This window comes from Nicotiana tomentosiformis, chromosome 1 (assembly GCF_000390325.3).
Source record: "Nicotiana tomentosiformis chromosome 1, ASM39032v3, whole genome shotgun sequence".
NCBI lineage: Eukaryota > Viridiplantae > Streptophyta > Magnoliopsida > Solanales > Solanaceae > Nicotiana > Nicotiana tomentosiformis.
Window position 1 is genome coordinate 52,868,330 of NC_090812.1, and position 20,835 is coordinate 52,889,164.

Consider the following 20,835-nt stretch of genomic DNA (forward strand, 5'->3'; position numbering starts at 1 on the left):
TTCCCATTTGGTTTCGTTGTGCTACAAAAAGCGGGAGGCGACTTCTCTCGCCTGGGGGGGGGAGGCAGTGGGCGTCACTTCCTCGCCTTGTGCTTCATAAAATTCGTTGATGGCGTTCATGAGGTTAAGGGGGGCGTCATTTGTTGCCCTAGCCTCGGAAATTTCTGTATATGCAGATATGAGAAATAAACTTTATGGCTTGTTGGGTTAGCAAGTCGCGTGAGTTGTAGATCTAATAGAAACTAAAAGATTAGCTAAGAAATCCCCACAGACGACGCCAAACTGTTTGACCCAAAATTTAGATATAGATTTAAACAGTTAGATTTTCTAATGAAATAAGGTTAATATTAGCCAATATTAATATCCAAAAAATTATTTAACTAGTGTCATGGGAAAACATCATACAGTCTGTTGGAGCAGCCGTGAATATGTAACAATAAACAATATTTAATGGCCCAAATTCAAAGTAAATAGCATTAAACAGCAATAAATAGTATATAATAATATTGTTGTAAATAAATGAAAGAGAGATGACCGAAAAGGGATGGGATCGTATGATATTCCCTCAGACAATGGTGAATGATTGAGTAGCTTTTGAATATTCAGATTCTCCTTGGATCATGGGAGAAAAGTTAGATCAGGATCTCAAGGAAATGTGTCTTTTGTATGTATGTAATAAAGCAAAAATCTTTAGATAATATCAAAGTGTTGTTATTTTACAAATGACTGTCCAATCCCGCTATAACTGTGTCTCTTTCTATTTATAAGAGGACATGTATCACAAAACCCTAATAGTACAGATCTTAGGAATATTCATTGGAATATTCTCTTTAAAGTCAGATCCCCAAAACTAGTCGTTACTGCTCCGTTAAGGAGGGTACTCGACCTCAATCTTTGTTGACTCCTCGACCTAGCACTTATCTTTTGTCAGATCATTTCGACCGTGAATCCGTCTTATGATTTAGTGCTAACGCGACCTAAATATAACTAAGATAATTTTTGGCCTATACAAGAAGAATATGAATATATTCTCTCTGGTTTATTTTGTTTTATATGTAATTCTTTTCTTTTTGAGCCGTTTTAAAAGAATTGACATATTTGTATTACAGAATATATTCTTTATTTTAACTTCTTTCAATTTACCAATTGACATGCTGTAATAGGAGTTTACATGAGATATTTAAGATCGTGAAATGCTTGAGTACTTTAATATTCTATATACATTTAATTTCAGTCAAATGTGATCATGCAAAACGAGTGATAGAGTAACAAATACTCAAAAAACTTCTGAAGAAAAGGATGGAGGACTTCAAAACACATTAAATTTGACCAATCTTCTACCCCTTGCACTTTCTTCACAACGGCAAAATCAAAATTTTCACTAAAAATATTCAAATTAATATGTATATATTAAAAGAAATATTTGACTTATATACCAGTATAATTTTTCTGGTGAATAGTAGTCAATTGACCATCAATCCAGTATCCGCTTCTCTGCTATCTCGGACCAAGAAGAAAATGATCTCCTATGGTTACTTGCAATTTGAAAAAAAAAATTATGTTTTTATATCTTTTATGTATAAAAATAAAAATCTCTAGAAAAAAACATAAAACTAAAGCCTGCAAATGAAATAGAATAGTAATAAAAGTACTGCGTTTGTATTGGCAACTAAAACTGAAAAGTTGAAGTCATGCTCAAAACTCAAAAGTGGTCCCAAGATCAGACAACCAATTAAACTCCTGTACTAAATCAGGAAAACATGCTCAAAGTAAGTGGACTCCCAAACAGGCCTTAAACTCATGGTGGGGTGGGTTGTGGTGACAGGTGTCGGTACAACAACTTTATTCCCTCTAATGTAAATTAATTGTGGGATGACTACTATTAATTTAATTATCCTTTATACACTAATAATCCAAAAGTTTATATATTAATTATCTCGAGAGGTACATTCTCTCTCCGGGACCAATTAATTGTATTGGTAGACTAAAATTAGGTGAGTATTTAGGTAATATAATTACTTTTAAAGGATATGAATATATTCCTTGATGTGTATCTTTTTTGGAAACTTATGGCGTTTAATTGTTTATATGCACAAATTGGCCCCTATATTATTCTACTAGTCTAATTGACTAGTAAAAACTTCTGAAAAACTATTTCTATTACTTCAATCTCTATATTTCCTGTCAAGTGAATTAAAAACTATTTCTATTACATCAGATGTAAAGTTTCTTTTTTCTTTCTAGGCGAACCCTGATATGAATTGGTATTCCTTGTTATAGCTAGGTGAGTAAAAGGAAGGATGATTTGTCTTTTCTCCTTGCTTACTTCCTTATTGATGTTATTATGAGTTCCCCTTCTTTTTAAACTAAGTATATGAAAAATGAAATTTTCAAAGTGATAATGCACTTTGTTCTTGAATTATACAACATTCACGAAATTAGGTTAAACATCATCAAGAAAAGGCAGGTTAAAATATTTTGAGAAAATTGCATATTCGTATTGAAGGTCATGGCTGATCAAAATGGTGTAATGACTTTTTATACATCAAAACCAAGTTATATAGTGTATTAAATTGTATAAGAACTCGTGAAGAGACCACTTTACAACTTTTATCCTTTTCCCCTGAATTCCTTTTTATTTTTGGATATAAAAGTTGGAAAGTTTGATCCATATTTTTTACATTTATTTTTTGGCTAAAATACAATTAGTTTTGACCGATCACCAATTTTGTATTTTGCCCTAAATTTTTCTCCCAAGCTTTATTCCAATCGAATATTCCACATTGCCCAAATTAACTATTTTATATGCTGGAATGTGAGAAATACTTGGTTTAATTTGAGGAATGTTGAGAATATAACAATGGGTGTAGAATTTGAAAGGAAAGTGTGTCAGGGTAAAATAGAAACCTCGGGAACAAGAGGGTTGAAAGTTTTGAGTAACGTTTACAAATTAATAGAAGTCACCGAACCTAGATTTTACTTTCACCTCTAGGCCTCAGAGCTCCATTCAAATGGCATATTAACACCCAAGGCATGTTTGTAAGGATAAATACACTAATCTAAGCAACAAAATTTCTGAGATATATTAGTAGTTCACAACACTGGTATTGATGGTGCATATGTCCATCAATTTAGATCACTTCTCCATACTAGAGACCAGCTATGGGCAAGTTTGTTGCAATACACAAGGTGAGAATAGGGCAATCAACAAAGGGTATCTTCTTAAACAGGCGATCAAATCGGCCTTGCTGATCTTCCCGTCGTGATCTGTATCAAACAAGGTGAAGAGTCCATGGATCTGCGATGGTCAAGATAGAAAAACTTAAATAAGATGTATAGCAATAAGAAAAACCATAACAATTTTAGTATCCTTGAACCTAATTTCTAGAAAAATTATCTGTATTATTTAAGCAAAGTAATCCACTCTTTTTTCCGGTCAGAAAGTAATCCACTCACTCAAGCAATTGACAAGCCAATTGATGAGTCTCTACCTCAGTTCTTCATGTACAGCGTGCTATCTTTATACATTTCTTACAGGTTAAACAAACCCCTCGTTTTTACAAAGTGATAACACTTATCAGAGCGGTAAAACTTGAATTGACCTAGTTTACAAGCAAAAATAGTACAGTTACATATCGAGTCCACGCAACAATGTATGTGTGGCCTGAGAGTTTCCCAAGACTAGCCAAAAAACAACTCACCTCATTGCTACTCAAACCAGGAAGTGATAGCATAAGAGAATACCTAAACTGCAAAAGCACATGGAAGTTATAGGGACAAGTCATATCTGCAGTTGGTTGATAACAAGAGCTATCAGACAAAAAGAATGAAAGTGATCATACCTCTTGTTCCAGAATGTAGTTCTTCCCACCGTCGTCACATGCAGTAAAAGCTGATTCACAGGCTTGATGAAACAATGGCTGCTTCAAGATATGAGCTGAACCAACCAAAAACTGAAGGCAACAAACAGATCAATCATGAATTCTACATCTGTAATTTCATTCATAAAACAAAATCATTCCCCGACTCCCACCCAACCCCCTTGCCAAAACCATAGTGGCATACATCAAAGCGTACCTATTTAGTCAAAATGACTATCACAGGAAAAGCGACGAAAGCTTTCAAGCCTAAATGGAAATTTCTTTTCAATAACGTTTTTAAAACGAGTCCTCGAATTGCAACATATGATTCACAAAAATAAAATAAAAAGGAATTCCATTATCAACAAAGAGAGAAGCTCTTACTATTTTTATTTATTTTAAGATAAAGAGTTCCAGACATCTCACCCCTCTTTTATCATCATACTTTAATCCTGGATATCAAATTATAATTTTCAAAAAGTAAAATATGAAGGTCGTCAATGATGCAAAGATCCCTATAAAATTAATGAATGTCATTTGACATATATCATTAGCCATATGGGATTCAATGATGTCCTCATTATTCTCTGTCAGCTTTTCAATTGACGACGATGGATTACAAAATAAAATTATTTCAAGTTTAGTCTTGAATATCTTCAGAGATTAGATCTTTTTTTTCCTTGATAAATGTCGACTAGGCACTGCCAACATTTGAATGGGATGAAAAGATAATTCAATTATGTTTGCAATGTATAAATCCCAATATCTATGAGAAAATAAAAAATGTACATCAGATTATAGGCTCATAAATCTGAATCTAGTTCCTAAAACAAGTAAGCAGATAACTTGATTTCAGAAGCAATTGGTGAAGAAAGAGCACCTGCTTGAATGTTATTTTACCGCTCTTCTGCATATCAATGAAGCCAAATATCTGCAATACAAGAAAGAATAGCTCAGGGAGATAAAGCAAGTTATTATACTTTTTATAAGGATATTCTTTAACAAAATAGACTTCTTTTAAAGCAAATTATTATACTTCACCAACAAAAATTGACCTCACAGACATCTTAAACTTCCTATTACCTAGTGGTAACTGATATGATTTTCAGAAAAAATTATCTTCACTCTTATGTGTCATTTGGTAGAAAGATTGATATCCTGAGAATCCTAGGTATATAGGATGGTGATGAAGTGATCATTTGTAGAATTGCACTTAGATTCTCATGTTTGATATGTCAAATTGATCATGATTGTTAAAGTATGCAGACCTTGTCATCTAAAAGTTTAATCTACTAGCGATAATACACTTTTAATTACGTCATCAGTACAGCCCCTCACGTGCCTAATTCTTTTATCTGAGCCAAGCACGCGGATATTATTCTAAAGAAAGGTGGCTGTCAAACTCGAACTCGAAACTTCTATTTGCTCTGATACATTAAAGTGAACTGCCTCATCAAATAGTTTAAGTTATTAGAGAGGATACACTTTATTTCCTTAATTATGTCTTGAACACAATGGAATCTTATTATTAAACCAGTCCAACACTATTTTTAGCTCCACAACACCCTTGACACAAATTTCGTCGTTTCAGTGAAAACATTTATAAGAGATTTTCTCAACCATCGATTACCCAACTACAAGTAGGACCTCCCTTCATCAACTCCACATTTTACCAGACGAGATTAGGGGACATGCAGCCACAAAAAGAAAATATTGAAGGGAGAATCTACTCCTTGAGAATGAAGACTAGGGAGGAGAGGAACATGCTTGTTGTGAGAGCAAGAGGAAGGGAACAGAGCACTGATTGCAGCAAATTTCTTCTTTTTCCTTTTTTTGGACAGAGGATTTGGCTTCTTTTTTTTTTTTGGGGGGGGGGGACTGTGAAGGAGTTTTGACGGTACTATATGCACGGCCAAAAGAAGTTGGAGAAGAAGGCAAGTGATTAGAGCCAGCAGCAATGAGGAACACTGGAAGTGGTGGATGGCAGTGGAAGTAAACAAGTAAAAGTATTCCCTCTAACTACTTAATCTCAGCTTAATCTTTGATATGACGCATCACACAATTCAACATGGTATCAAGTAAGCAAAGATCCTAGTACTTGGGTCTCACCGCCACCCATCAGCTGTCCACATGCTTTGCAAGAATAGACATAGACTTGCACATGAAAAACGTGCCGCATACCTAAGATAAAAATAAATATGCGTGATCCCTCTCCAACAATTTAAGCTTTTTGATTAGGCGGTGCACATATTTTGACAATAGTGGAAATTGACCCTTTTATATTAAGTTTGACGGTCAAAGTGGTCTATCAGGATCTAACCCCATGAGATTTTAATTCAGAATAACAATCTTCCTCCAACCTGCAACCTGATGATATAATCCTACCTCAGCTAACATGGCATTCATAAGTTTAGTCCAGTCCTTAGCATTCAAAATCCTACCACCCTGTTTTAAATTTTTTTTTTTTATAAGATTACCACCCTGTTTATAAAGTTAAAAGACAAAAAAGTAACAAGTAGAGTAGACATTAGCTGAAGAAATGACGGAAAACACACAATGCAATGAGAAAAGACATTGACAAGCCCAAGAAAGTAACTCCTAAAAGGTAAAGAATTAGGTTACCAATGAAAGAAGTAACAACCATAATTATCAGGGAAACAGATGCAAGAGACTGAATGATGAAAGCCCTAACAAGAGAACAAATGCTCAAAATTCTGAACTACGCCAATCGGAACTAATATATTTTTTTACCTTTTCAGAAAGAGTACAGGATTTCAGTCTAAAAACCCTGAGGAAGTCATGAATCTCGACCTGTCCCCTACAGAAACAATGGATATTACTGCAAGTACAATTTACAATTAAAAAATTCCATGAAAGCAAAACTACAAATCCCAAAAATCTAGTCAGGATAGGAGAAAAAATGTGATACATCAATATACAAGAAAAGAACAATTTTCAAATTTTCTCTTGAAACCACATAAAGAAGGAAGGAGGGTGTAATGACATCCCAACAAAACACCCGTATAACATGAGAATGGGAGAAACTCACACAATAAATAGAGATTGTGAGAAGAGAATTACATTTAAACATAGTCATCTAACAAGAAAAACCAACTAAATTGAGCAAAGAGATGCAGACATGTGACTTAAATCAGTTCACGAACAAACAAAAAAGAAAAGGCTGGATCACACAAAGAGCCATGAGGAGCACAAACAAGTCCGAACATGTTAACCTTCATTTTATAAAGTCGGGAAAAGTATATCCAAAATGGATGGTACTTTTTGAGTAATTAATCGTTATATACGATCAGCGTGAATAGAACAGAGAATAAAGGACGACGATCTAAATTTCACTAAGTTTGTACCAGAGAACACATAACAGCTAAAGTTATTGGTCAACAAAATACATGTGTACATACAACCAGCTTCTTTGCTACCAGGCCAGTACCCAGATATTTTATCCAGCTTGAAGTCCCTTGTGTGATATGAAGACATGTATTTTGTTATAATCTACAGCTACCCCAAATATGAAATCCAGCATTTCCAATAGCTTTAATTTTACCAGAGCCATCATACTGTCAATCTCTGCATTTTAATATATTTGGATATTACATGAGTTTTTTGTGTGGATATTACGTGTTATAATGTATTAAAAAGTTAAATGCCAAAAACTAGATCTAGAAAGTTATCACTTCACGTGCTCTCGTGTTTAAAAAAGCCTATAAAGCCTTGTGAGGACTGACACAGTGTGGCCCACCTATGCACTCCTGATTGAAAGCCATAATAGTTAAGGACAAGTTTTACCCCTTATTATTGTTATTTCTCTTCCACTTAATTACCGAAAGTCCACAACCTCAACTCGTGTCAAATTCCTTGACAAATAATTCATAATAACCAATCAGCATCGGACAGAAAGGGGGCACTGTTTGCAACAGAAAGTCCATGCCCTTCCCATAAGCCAAAACGACATACCTGGTGTCTGGGTTCATTGAAAGGAAAATATCCAGAAAATCTACAGTCTCCAAAGAGCTCAAATGAAATGCTTGAAACAAGAAAAATGACATACTTGGAGTCTGGGTTCATTGAAAGGAAAACATCCAGAAACTCTACAGCCTCCAAAGAGCTCAAATGAAATGCCTAAAAACAAGAAAATGAGAAGGATCATATATCTTTTCAATTATCATGTTCAGTCCACATTTTGGAAAAAGACATTGCTACAAAGGCACAAAAATCTGCATACAATTAGGTTATAATATGCTTCAAATATCTTAATAAGCCACTGAATAATTTTGTCAGTCAGTAGAAATTTTGGACTGCTTCTTCAGAAAAATGGTAGTTCATTCATGGGAAGAATACCTTTTTTTCCTGTGTGTTAATTCAACAATAGAGTACATAATTACACAATTTTATTGTATTTGCAAGCCATGGTTGTATGAAATCGAGAAAGGCTAACCAATTATTTCTTGAGTCAGATCTTTTTACCAATTACTACACAGGTAATATTAGCTTGATGACAACAAATGTCTGGGATACTATGATGTTCTCTGTTTTGTATGCACACAAAAGTCAACTCTATTTCCAAAGTTCTCTCTACATCACTCAGATCCCTTGTTCTACCGTTCCCCAACATCAATCTGTATCAACAATCAACATTACATCACTCCACAGCGAAGATGCAATTATCCTCAAGAAATTAAGAAAATATCAATACAAATATATCTCTTATGTAGAGAAACCAAAGAACTTCATAATGGGCAAATGCTAAATTAGCAGGTCCAAATGTAGTAAACCTAAATACAAAAACTAGACCCGCTCAGACCCAAAGCAATAGCATTTTGTTTAGTAAATGTTCTCATTGGCAGCAAAAAGGGGAAAATCCCAGTATAGAAAATGTATACAATACTATTGTTCTCCATAAAAGTCATCCAATACCTATATCAATCGCAATCCTCTCTGTACTCTAAGAGTATATAAAAAAACAGTGGAGTATTCTCCATTTGAGCTACTGCTCACTGAACTTCCTCGTAGTATCCGAAGCAACGACAGAAAAGTACCAACGGAGTCTACTTTAAACTTAGGGGGTAAAAGTAAAAGTTATATTTGAGCACTAAAACAAATATAAGGGGCAATGAGGCTAAAAGTTTTGCAGTTTAAAAAATGACAATGGTACTTGTCCATGCCAAGTTTTGCCTCACAATTAACTGATAAACACATCAACAAGACAACAACAACAACAATCCAGTAAAATCCCAAAGTGGGAAACTGATAAACACATCATGTCTCAAAATTGTCATACTCTAAGCAAATAGCTAAGAAAGATGAATTTGCTTTTCTCAGGAGAAGTAAAGAAAGTCAACTCACCGCTTCAACTGCTGCCATCTCAACCAAATAGAGAGAGGGATTTTCCTGGAAACCGATAAAAAGACATTACTCCAGAGTGATACATTCAACAGAAATCCTTGTACAAGAAAACTAGAAATCAAATTTGATTAACAAGTAGAAAGTATTCATCATTTCCTCAGCAAGAAAACTGATTAAAACATATAAAACTCCAAGGGGTTGCACCTATGCTGAATGATTCAACATTGAACACCGGCATGAGAAAGAAGCAGCCGTTTTTTAGACTGAACTTAAAACTTTTTCTCCACCGTCAAATATGAAATTCCTTGTCAAAATGGGATTAAAATTAAGGCAGTCCACGAGAATTTCCAAATGCAGGGAAAATTGGCACGCTTCCAGGCCATAAGTCTCATAGTGTTGACAGTACCCAGAAAATAAAAATGTTATTATTATATCAAGATTGCACATTTGGAGGTAAATATACAGCAACTAGGACCAGATATTTAGCAGATTGGCAACATGTGGAGTACTATAAGCGGCACTGCATGCATCAATGTCTATTTGCTGACAGTGTAATAGCATATGAGGTTTATATTAGTCTCAGACAAGCTATATGTGCTCTTTAGGAAGAAAAGTTTTTGAAAATATTGCTAAGAATAGGGCAGACACTCCCCCCCCCCCCCCAACAAGAGGAAGAAAATAATTTTTTTTGAGGAGGAGGAAGAAAATCAAATTGATACATCAATACAAGCAATTTGAATGTGATTTAGTTAGCAAATCTCGAAAAGAACCATATACCTGATTGCACTCCAACGCCTTAGCAAGAAGCAGTACGTCGCCATAAGAATGAGATGTTTGTACAACGTTGAGGGCAGTTGAAACAGCATGGCCAGTCTGTATTGATAAAAAAATTTAAGGATCAAGCTTCCGTAAATAGGATGTATAAAGGAGATAGCTGATTAGACAAGCTCACACATTTAGTAACATTTGATTACACATGTTATCAACAAAATGACATTCAACTGCACAAGCACACAAAATTTGTTCTTTTGTTTGTGTGCGTGTGTCAAGTCACTACAAGAGTCTCAAATACAACAAACGTAATTTATTCATCACTAAAATCACAACCACACTACAGAAGCTGCAAGGAGAAAATTTAGATGAAGTTGGCCTTGTAACTGTAAAAATAAGTCACCCAACTTCAACAAGCATTGTCTCTTGTCCCAAGTCACCCCCCAACTCCATAAGAACGATGCCGGTGTGTTCTTTTTTTTCGACAGTGTGGAAGGAAAGAAAAAGAAGACTACTCCAGACTAGTGAGAGGGACATGAACAGCTTGTAAAGAGATTTTGTATATCATTGTTTTTGTGTAATGAGAACATTCCTACTTGTATATATGATTGGAACAACTTGTGGGCTACATGTGGTTATAGGGGCGAAGCTATGTAGGCCACTCCTTATTCATTGTACATATTTTTGCCACCATCTTGGTGTAGCATTCATCGACTTTAAAAGGCTAACGAAGGATCCATGTAACATAACAAATGGCACAAATCTATGTCATATCATGAATTCTGCAGCAATTTACCGGGCAGGATTTCTATAATGGAAAGCACAAGCACGTGAAATAAAAGAAGCTGGAAAAAAACTGAATACTCCATATTTTTGCATTCAAGAAGTTTTTATATGCAACAACACATACAACACGTGAAAAATAAAATCTTGTCCAGTCAGCACAAGAGTAAGTTCTGTTGTTAGAATCGACTCACCCTTTGAGCAAACCGTACAGCATTTTCTTTCTGATTCTCATGAGGTGAAACAACAGGAAGGTACTCAACCTGCACATTACTAAACAAAGTGAGATAATTGTTTCAACAGTAATATCCGCACTAGTAAAAGAAAATGGCAAGTATTTCCAAGGATAATAAATCATATATGTCACCAAATACCTTCCCCAGCCCAATAGTGACCAACTATACACAGGAAGCAAAAAAGATGGAAAGGAAAATTAAAAGGCTAATGAGAAAAGCCATGGCCAAATTTTGTGTGCAAGTTAATTTCATTACTAGATTATGTAATTATGTTTTAGAGAAAAGAGAATAAAACATGAAATTATCCACAGTTGCCAAAATATACTAAGCATATGAAGCCAGAATAGTAATTGAAGCAAAACTCCAAAAGTTTTAGGGGAGTGGAAGTTTTATGGAATCCCAAAGTTTTAGAAGTTAAGACTTCCAGAGTTCACTGGTAGAACATATTTTGTGAATATATTTGTAATTTTAAAGAATACATTAGCACAGTTTTGCCTCTCTACCTCTACAGGTAGGGGTAAGGTCTGCGTACACACTACCCTCCCCAGACCCCACTTGTGGGACTATACTGGGTATGTTGTTGTTGTTGTTGTATTAGCACAGTTTAAATAAGAGAAAGTATGAAACAAACACACTATTGAAAGCACATAATAACATGATCCCCAGTAAAAAATTTAACAACTAATGAATCTAAAACAAACAAGAACATAATGTAAAATATTTAAAGCTACTGAACCCAAGCAGATAGGCCTACAACACAACTGGAGAAAACAGCGGCAGGTTTCTAAATTAAGCATAATGAAGATAAGTTTTTTCTATCAGATATAGATCTGAATAAAGATAAAAACACATCTAAGACAATCTAAAAATATCAGTGTACCAAAGTCAAGCAACATTCAACAGATTACTCCACAAATTTCAAAAGACCTGAAGAATAGCCATAGTTTCCATGAAAAGCTAAATATTGGCAGTCATATACCATCATATTGATAAATCAATCTGCTAACAAACTGAGCCCAAAAGGAACGCATATACATGTAAAAGAGCACAGACTTTCAGATGGGAAAGGAGCAGAGCTCTAGACATATGACTCGTAGTAGAAAAGCAGATAATAGATTTGAAACTTGACATTGGAGGGGCAGTCACACATCGAAGAGTGCATATACGTCCATGAACACTTAGTCACTTCTTTTCTTAATGCAAGTCATACATACCTCCATGAAATTGTGGAACTGTGTGAACATTCTAAACATCAGCATTCCTAGGGAAACATTCCCCCTGCACGACAATGAAATCCCACATGAGGGCAACAATAAATAAAACAAATGTATCAGCCCCAAAGAACCTGCTGAGAAGGAAGAGTATACCATGATTGATCAAAGTGAACGTGGGGATAACGCACAATAACAGGCTGGATAGGATAGCCTGGGATAAATGCACCAAGTTGAAAGGAAATAATAGCTCTTCCATTGGTTGTAGTCCCTTCAGGAAATAAAAGCACTCGGGGAAATTGATTGCACGAAGCCTTTCTCTGTTTTCAGATCCTTGAAAGCATATTTCTGTATCAAATAGCTATATTGCTAAACACTTTATATTTATACATTCTAGAAAAGAATGTAATCTACTTACTAATTGTGGACCGAGCTATTCATTATTTCTAATTCTCTTATGCCTAGCGGAGTACAAAGTAAAACTTTTGTATATATTCTGCATATACATGTGGCACCAAATACTCCCCATGAAGGGAGTGTAATAGATGGTTGCTAAAGGGAAAAATACTTCTTCAGACCTTATTTAGCTGATTAAGAGAGTACATGAACTTCATAAAATTCCGGAGATATAAATTTTGCTAACATTGCTTTTCTTTTAGTGGTACCTTCTCATGTGTCAGCTTTACTCTAAATAAATATTTACTTCATATCAAATGAATAATAGTAACATAAGTCATTACCCCGATGGCAATCAGGAGACATAAGAGAAATGGGTAGATTATTAATATACTAATAGGAAGTTTAAGGCTTTAGAAATAGCAAAATGCTTGTTGATGAAAAGGATCAAGAGTCTCTTATGGACCACACACATTAATTTCCCGATCTTCTATAATTCTTTGCACTTGTTGGCAAGCAGTTGAACAAGCAAAATGTGCTTGAAAACTACCCCCAGACTTCAACTGAACTGCATCTATATCTATCTGGAGTATAGAGCTCAACCTAGATCCCTAGACATGAAATTAAAAGAGCAAGCTTTGCCTGGGATGGCTCAAAACATTTCATGTGCTCCAGGGCAAACTTCAACAACATATCTTGAAAACATATATACAACTATGAATAAGTGATCATGGGCCTACATGTAAGAAGTAGATTTAAATAACCTCAGAATGATATGCACTAACATAATAGCCAAAAAATGTTTATCATCCAAGTACCAATAGAAAAACAAGAGACCAAAGACAGATACTATTTACCTTTATTTCACCAACAGCATGCTTCCTTGAAGTGGGAGAGAATCTATTAACATATATCACCTGCAAAAAGGGAGAAGGCATAAGCAACTTTAATGTCTTAATTACAGATATATGTACCAGGCATTCTGAGGCAGAATAAACTGGATTCCAGAATTCGAAGCTAGAATCAAATGAAGTCTGCCAAGAAATGACAAAACATAAATTATACGTACTAGCACCAATATGCTAATAAGTACTAAGTAGACATAAAATTTGAGACAATGTTGTTGTGTGCCCATTACCTGCATAGCTCTGATAATAGTTCCGACGAAAGGCATGGAATCATGGGACTCAGAAGCAACAATGGTAGGAAACAACTCATAGAAAAAGAAGATAGGGTCTATGTAGGAGACATGATTAGATACAACAACCGGAGCTATCTCCCTTGGCGCAGGTTTTCCTTTTCGCCCTATCCATTGGTACCTGGAACAGTAAATAAGAAAGGAGAAAAGGAACAAAAAAAAAGATATTTTGTCAGACACAGTTGTTGGAAAGCAAATCTAATAAAACAAATTCCTTGAACTCTGACAGCAGCTTACATACTAATATGACTACGACATGACCTCTTTTAACATGGAATGACCTATTTTGTTTTGACAGCACAAAATGCCTGACTTTCAATTTGCAAGTTACTGTCCACATAAAATTCACAATTAATGGCATGCTCTATACCCCTCTTATATACAAGATGAAACCATTAATCTCGTAAATCCATATCCACCAAATATTGCTACAAGATACAAAGGAAAAATAGAAAAATTTCAATACATGGAAAAGGAATAATAGTAGGATTTGTAAGGGTATATTTAACAACTAAAAAGAAAATATTTGTACCGGTAAAGCTTATATAATAGCGTGAACTAAGCTTATATAATAGCGTGAACTAGGCCAGAGGTCTTCCTTAATAACGTAATTAAGCCACTAAATTTCCCAAGAGCTCCAACACCCCAAGCTACTTAGTAAACAGGTTTTTATCCACTCCGTGAGTCACCCCATCCACCTCTTCATAGAGAAAAGAACTCTACTAGAAAAAGAAAAAAAAAAAAAAAAAAAAAGTCTCAAACTTACTGTGGCTGTTGCTTAATTTAATCACTCTCCTGCTAGATGAATTAGTTTCCAATACAGGTGTGTGTAAGTATCCAATGAAAGTACATCTAGCTATTTTTGAAGGATCCACATGAAATACTCAAACTCAAATCACACCCGTCCTCAACGGGTGTGTCAAGGGCTCAATGCATATCAAGGGTCGATGCAACAAATGAAAGTTCAATGCAATATATGTACTACCAACATGAAACAAAAAAGAGAGGTGAAGTTAACCTAATAGCACCTCTCTTTGAGAAAAAAGGCGTATAAATTATTATTTCACTTTTAAACACAAGTAACCAAAAAATAAATAAATCTCCTTCACCCTTTCACAAGAAACCAACAAGATCACTGTCTATCTTGCTAAAGAAGCAATCTGTACCAACACAAACTCAAGAAATCCTACTCCTTTAATTAAACAAAAGTACTACTAATATTCTTTGACTGGCCAAATTTGCAAACAAATGATTGAAAGCCAAAAAAGGTCGTTGTTTGAATAAATACCCAAAAGAGAAGAGGATGGTTCTGGCACTAAACCGGGTAACACACATCAATCTGGACCTCCATTTAGGCATAGGATTTTGTTTATCTTTCCACCCGTGCAAAGCAACACGTGTCGCCACGTAACCGACCATCAAAGAGAACCCAAAAAGCACCAACCTCACCAAAGCAAGTGGCAAACACACGACAATCTTGAACCATTCATAGACCCCTTCGATTCTAGGTGTATTGTTCCTAAACGGGTCAACGGTGGTGGATCGAGGCATGTCGAACCGTTTCGCTCCAAGAAACGCATATGGATTATCATCCACCTCCGAAATATGAGTAACCAATTGATGATCATCACCGTTGGGCAGCTGGTGGACCCCATCGTCGTCGTCAACGGTAAGGATCACGTGCGGCTCAGGCGCGTGATCGTGATCGGAATCTGAGAGGTGGGTGGAGGAATGTAAGAGAGGAGCGGATACAGTGTGGTCCGACATTACCGGGAAACGATTGCCGGTGGCCGGAAGCGGAGAGTATAGAGAGAGAAAGTGTAATGGAGAGTGAAAAGGTGAGAGGGAAAAACACTCTCTCCGACAAAATAACGATTTTCTGTGGCTATTAATATTTCTTTTTTATTGGAAACCTATCAGACAAAAAGTTACGCGACAAAGTCGGACAGATGGGTAATTTCATTTCTTTGTTTGGATTTTACGGTGGATAAGATAGAAAGTATTCCTTTATTTTTAATTTTCATTGATTGGGTTATAGAATTAGGTTTGATATGAAACGTTTAACCTTCAAAATGTAACTTTTTCGATGCAAATCTCAATTTATCAAACCTTAAAATGGATGAGACAGTGCCGTTAGTTAATGGCACAGTTTGTTCTATATTTTAATTTAGAAACTTACGTAATATCTGTTTTTTGATTAATTACAAATATGTAATTATAGAGTGGTTTTCCAAGACAAATCCAATTCTTTTGACCACAAATTATTTTTCATAGAAAACAATATATCTTGTGAAATTGCTCGACCCAATTCGTTAAAAGAGTGAATAGGCAAGTATACTATTACAGCACATGTAATATGTAACGATCCAATCGGTCTATTTTGACTTTTAGAACTCCGTTACTTAAATAAAACTTTCTGTATGTACTTTAATTGATTTATGACTTGTGGGAATAGTTGGTTCGAGATTTGGAAGTGTTTGAGTTGAAATCGGAACACTTGGTTCCTTAAGTTGGCTTTAAAAGCCCAAGTTTGACTTGGGTCAACATTTTGAGCAAACAGACTCGGATCAGTATTTTGACAGATTCGGTGGGTCCGTATCGTGATTTGAGACTTGGACGTATGCCCGGAATCAAATTATGCGGTCCCTAACCCAAGATATGAAATTTTGATGAAAAATTAAAATGTTTAAGTTCAAATAGTGACCGGATATCTAATTATGTGAAAACGACCCCGGAATAGAATTTTGATGATTCCAACAGCTCCATATGGTGATTTTGGACTTAGGAGCGTGTTCATAATTTTATTTGGAAGTTCGTAGTTAAATTAGGCTTAAAATGGCTAAAAACAAGAATTTAAGTTTGGAAGTTTGACCGAGGAGTTGACTTTTTGATACCGGAGTAGGAATCCAGTTTCAAAAATTTTTATAGCTCCGTTATATCATTTATGACTTGTGTGTAAAATTTGAGGTCAATCAAAGTTGATTTGATAGGTTTTGACATCAAATGTACAAGTTGGAAATTTTAAGTTTCATTAATCTTGAATGGGAGCATAATTTATGGTTTTAGCATCGTTTTATGTGATTTGAGTTTCAAATAAGTTCATATGATGCTTTAGGACTTGTTGGTATATTTGGTTGAGGTCCCGAGGGTCTCGGGTGTGTTTCGGATGGTTAACGGATCAAAAGTTGGACTTAAAATAGCTGCTGCAATTTTTTTTTCCTTTCTGCTTGAAATTCTGGCCCAAAATCGAGGCCCAAGATCGAGGCCCAAAATCGAGCTCCCAAGATCGAGGCTGAGGATCGAGGCCGAGGATCGAGGGCTGCCTAGGTAGAATTATAAAAGAGGGCATTCGTCCTATTCGCCATTTTTAACAAATTGGAGTTTGAGCAGAGGCGATTTTTGATAGATTTTCAAGGAAAAGACATTGGGGTAAGTGATTATAACTTGGATTTGATCTACAAGCATAAATATATCATTATTTTCACCATTTAATTAGTGTTTTGAGATTCAGATTTGAAAAATTTTAGAAATCTCATAGAAACGAATTTTTGAGATTTCGGTATCGATTCGGAGTCAGATTTGAGTGAAACTGGTATGGTTGGACTCGTAATTGAATGGGTTATCAGATTTCATAACTTTTACCTGATTCCGAGATGTGGGTCCCACGGACGAATTTTTAATTAATTTCGGGATTTTTCTTTAAAATGTAGTGTTTTCTTATAGAATTGATTCATATAATTTTTAGTGATTGTATCAAATTATTTTGGCTAGATTCGAGCCAGACAAAGTTGGATAATCGTGGAAAAGGCCTTATAGTGGATTAAATTGGAGCAAGACGAGGTAAATCTCTTGTCTAATCTTGCGATGGAAAAATTACCCCATAGGGATTAAATTGAATAATTATTGCTAATTGCGGGGCTACGTACGCACGAGGTGACGAGAGTCCCGTACGCAGCTACTATTAATGCTAAAGTCCGGGTAGTTTAGGACTCAAAGCATGAATTACTTGTGTAAATTGTATTCTTTGTTTAATATATATATATATATATATATATATATATATATATATATATATATATATATATATATATATATATATATATATATATATATATGTGTGTGTGTGTGTGTGTGTGTGTGTGTGTGTGTGAATATATTGTAAATTTTCATATAAAGATATCAAAGGATGGAAACCTTATATGCTTGATTTTCTGTTTAAATTAATTAATTGTTAAAAAAAAACTGTTCTTCCTCCCGAATACATCTTATAATAAATATACTCTCCTTCCGGAGGCACATAAGAAAATGTCCTCCTTTCTTGTGGAGCGGGCCGAACGCCTCGGTAGGATAGATGTATCTATGGATCGTGTCGCGCGTCCCTCGGCAGTGTACACGAAACTCTGGATCGGGCCGTACGACCTCGGCAGAAATCGTGCTTAATAATAATAATAATTACACGATACTTGGACAGTTTATTACAACTTGTAAAGCTATTTGATAAATTGGAAATTTATTGAAATTGAATTGCAACTTGTAAAGCTATTTGATAAACTAGAATTTTTATTGAAATTGAAGGATTTAATTAATAGATTAGAAATTATTTGAATTGAAGGAATTTAATTAATATATTGAGAATTACTGGAATTGAAGGAATTTAATTACTTCTGCTGGTTCAATACATTATTGTTAATTATGTGAATCACGTTGATATAAATATTTTTATTTTTATGATTATTTAATATTATTGACCCACAGTGAGTGTCATAGTCGGTCATCTCGTCTCTACCTCTTCGAGCTTATGCTTCATACTTATTGGGTACAAGTTATTTTCGTACTCATACTGCACTTGCTGTACATTTTATTGTGCAGGTACATATACGTATAGCGGCCTTGTGGGCGCAGAGGTGTGGTTAATAATTGTGGGGACATATGTGAGCTGCATTCTATATTACGATCCGCAGCTAACAGAATCTTCTTCAGAGTTATTATATTTTCCTGTCTAATTTGTATTCTAGACAGATGTTGTATTTTATTTTAATTCCCTAGTAAATGCTCATGCATTTGTGACATCGGATTTTGGGAATGGTTGTGAATTGTTTAGAAATTTAGCTGCAAAAATATTTATCATTTACTATATGAGTTTTATCTCTACAATTTTATTAAAGAAATTTTTATTTCAAAAATACAAAAATGGGTAATTAAGTTAATTGATTATGGTTGGCTTGCCTGACAGTGGTATCCGGTGCCATCACGATTTTTTTGGATTTTGGGTCGTGACAACATGGTATCAGAGCACTAGGTTCACGTAGGTCTCACGAGTCATGAGAAGTCTAGTAGAGTCTTGCGAATCGGTACGGAGACGTCTGTGTTTATCTTCGAGAGGCTATAGGGCTGTTAGGAATACTTCCCTTTTTGATTCCTCACCGTGCGATTCGATTCCTTTGAGGCTTGTGCCTGCATTTCCTTCCTATTCAATCTTATGCGACGTAAAGCGCTTGTTATAAATTGGGGATCGAGGAAATTTTTTAATGCTACTACAGATGTAGTACATGATGCTTCTCCATGTGAAATTAATTGGGCTATTGCCGTCGCTTTTGCGAAAGGCCGCTCTGTCATTTCAAATTAAGTATCAGTACTACCTAAGGTTTTGAGATTTGGCATTGATCGTTATGATGATTCGTGCGTTGTTATCGCACAATGTTTATGAAATGGTAAAATGCATGTCTATGTGTCAAGGCAGTAAACGACTTGAAAGAAGGTTTTCTTTAGTACATGATTCAGAGGTTCCATGTTTTATTTCCAGCAGAGAAAAAAAAAGTAATCGGGCTATGAATATTCAGGTCTGGGGTTGATAGAGTAACGAAGCCTGATATTTTCGAGCGTGGTAGAGTTCTCAATTTTGATGTGGTGTCATCGCCTTGTAAAATGCGTTAAGGTTCCGGTTTTATGGTTTTCTTCAACTCGCATTCACGACGGGGTGTTAGGAATTGGTATAGGGGAAGCAGTCGTTAGAGATCGCGGTGTGCAGTGATTCAGGATCGAAGCAGCGTTTCGAGTATTGATGTCTCGAGAAGGATGATTGTCAGAAAGGTTTAAAGTTGGTAACGAGCTATTGGTTCAAGTGCTACAAAGATGGATTTTGAGTTAAGGCAACAACTGGGCAACGAAGGATGAGGAAGGACATGTGGAAGGTGCCTTGTGGTGGTTAGGTTCCGAAAAGGCCAAGTGTAAGAAAACAGAAGTCGAGTATTTGCTTAAAGGAGAAGGGTCTGACCAAAGTAGGAGAGTGGTAAAGTAGCATATGGGTTACGTGGTAGGATGATTACACGTCTTGAGGAAATGTTTGAGTGATTTGGGATGTAGAATGGACAGTGACTAGGTCTACGGACTTAAGTTGTAATATCAGCCGCTACATTGAGGAAGATTGGATACAACAGGAGGGAGTTGCTTGATATGAAGAAGGATACAACATGACTTTGGATTGGAATGTATTGTCGCACCTTTAGCTGATGTCCACGAGGAGTGAACGGACTGATGTAGCTGGTGAATGAACTTGGACTCAGGATGATCTATTGATTTTATAGTAATTACACCAAGTGTAGCGACGTTGGAATATATCAGCATGTAATTTTCACATGTGGGTTATCTCCTGTAAACACGTTAGCGGTCGCGTGGTGTTGACGAAGCTTCTGCAAAGAATTCTACTGGCTACCCGGTAAGAGATTTAATATGTAAATGTGGCTAGTGGTTCGGAGTGTCTATTAAAGGTTAATAGAAAGATTTCAAAAAAGAAAGAAATAAATAAATAAATAAATTGGAGAGTTGCGTGTGCAGGATCATGTCAACGATGAAGAAAGAATCTCGGTGGATTCCGAAATTTTGTAATTTGTAGCTTCAAGCTAAGTGGGAGAGCCACATTGTCTTTGATTGGATTACGTAGTGTCAACTTGTGCGGTTTCTAGTTATCGGTGTATTGGTGGGTCATTACGACTAAGGAAAGAAAACATCGGTGGTAATTT

The 20,835-nt window shown here is 35.5% G+C and overlaps 1 protein-coding gene across 5 annotated transcripts; it reads right to left on the reverse strand.

The window, feature by feature from the left end:
- Nucleotides 1-2,872: 2,872 nt before the first annotated feature.
- On the reverse strand, nucleotides 2,873-15,686 carry LOC104103304 (lysophospholipid acyltransferase LPEAT2). Of its 5 annotated transcripts, XR_004508885.2 has the most exons (15): nucleotides 15,105-15,685; nucleotides 13,757-13,937; nucleotides 13,476-13,652; nucleotides 12,379-12,542; nucleotides 12,226-12,289; nucleotides 10,970-11,038; nucleotides 9,999-10,094; nucleotides 9,222-9,266; nucleotides 7,927-7,997; nucleotides 6,612-6,678; nucleotides 4,741-4,791; nucleotides 3,843-3,953; nucleotides 3,702-3,749; nucleotides 3,457-3,602; nucleotides 3,061-3,298 (listed from the first exon to the last, which is right to left on the reverse strand). XR_004508885.2 is itself a non-coding variant. In XM_018773197.3 (14 exons), the coding sequence occupies exons 1-14, from the start codon at nucleotides 15,581-15,583 to the stop codon at nucleotides 3,161-3,163; spliced, it is 1,761 nt and encodes a 586-aa protein (XP_018628713.1). In that variant the 5' UTR covers nucleotides 15,584-15,684; the 3' UTR covers nucleotides 2,873-3,160. The 5 variants fall into 5 exon arrangements, 4 of the variants coding, with proteins under 4 accessions (XP_018628713.1, XP_009609494.1, XP_070038840.1 ...); XM_018773197.3 differs by lacking the exon at nucleotides 3,457-3,602 and having other exon boundaries at nucleotides 2,873-3,298; nucleotides 15,105-15,684; XM_009611199.4 differs by lacking the exon at nucleotides 3,457-3,602 and having other exon boundaries at nucleotides 2,873-3,298; nucleotides 13,476-13,535; nucleotides 15,105-15,683.
- Nucleotides 15,687-20,835: the final 5,149 nt, after the last annotated feature.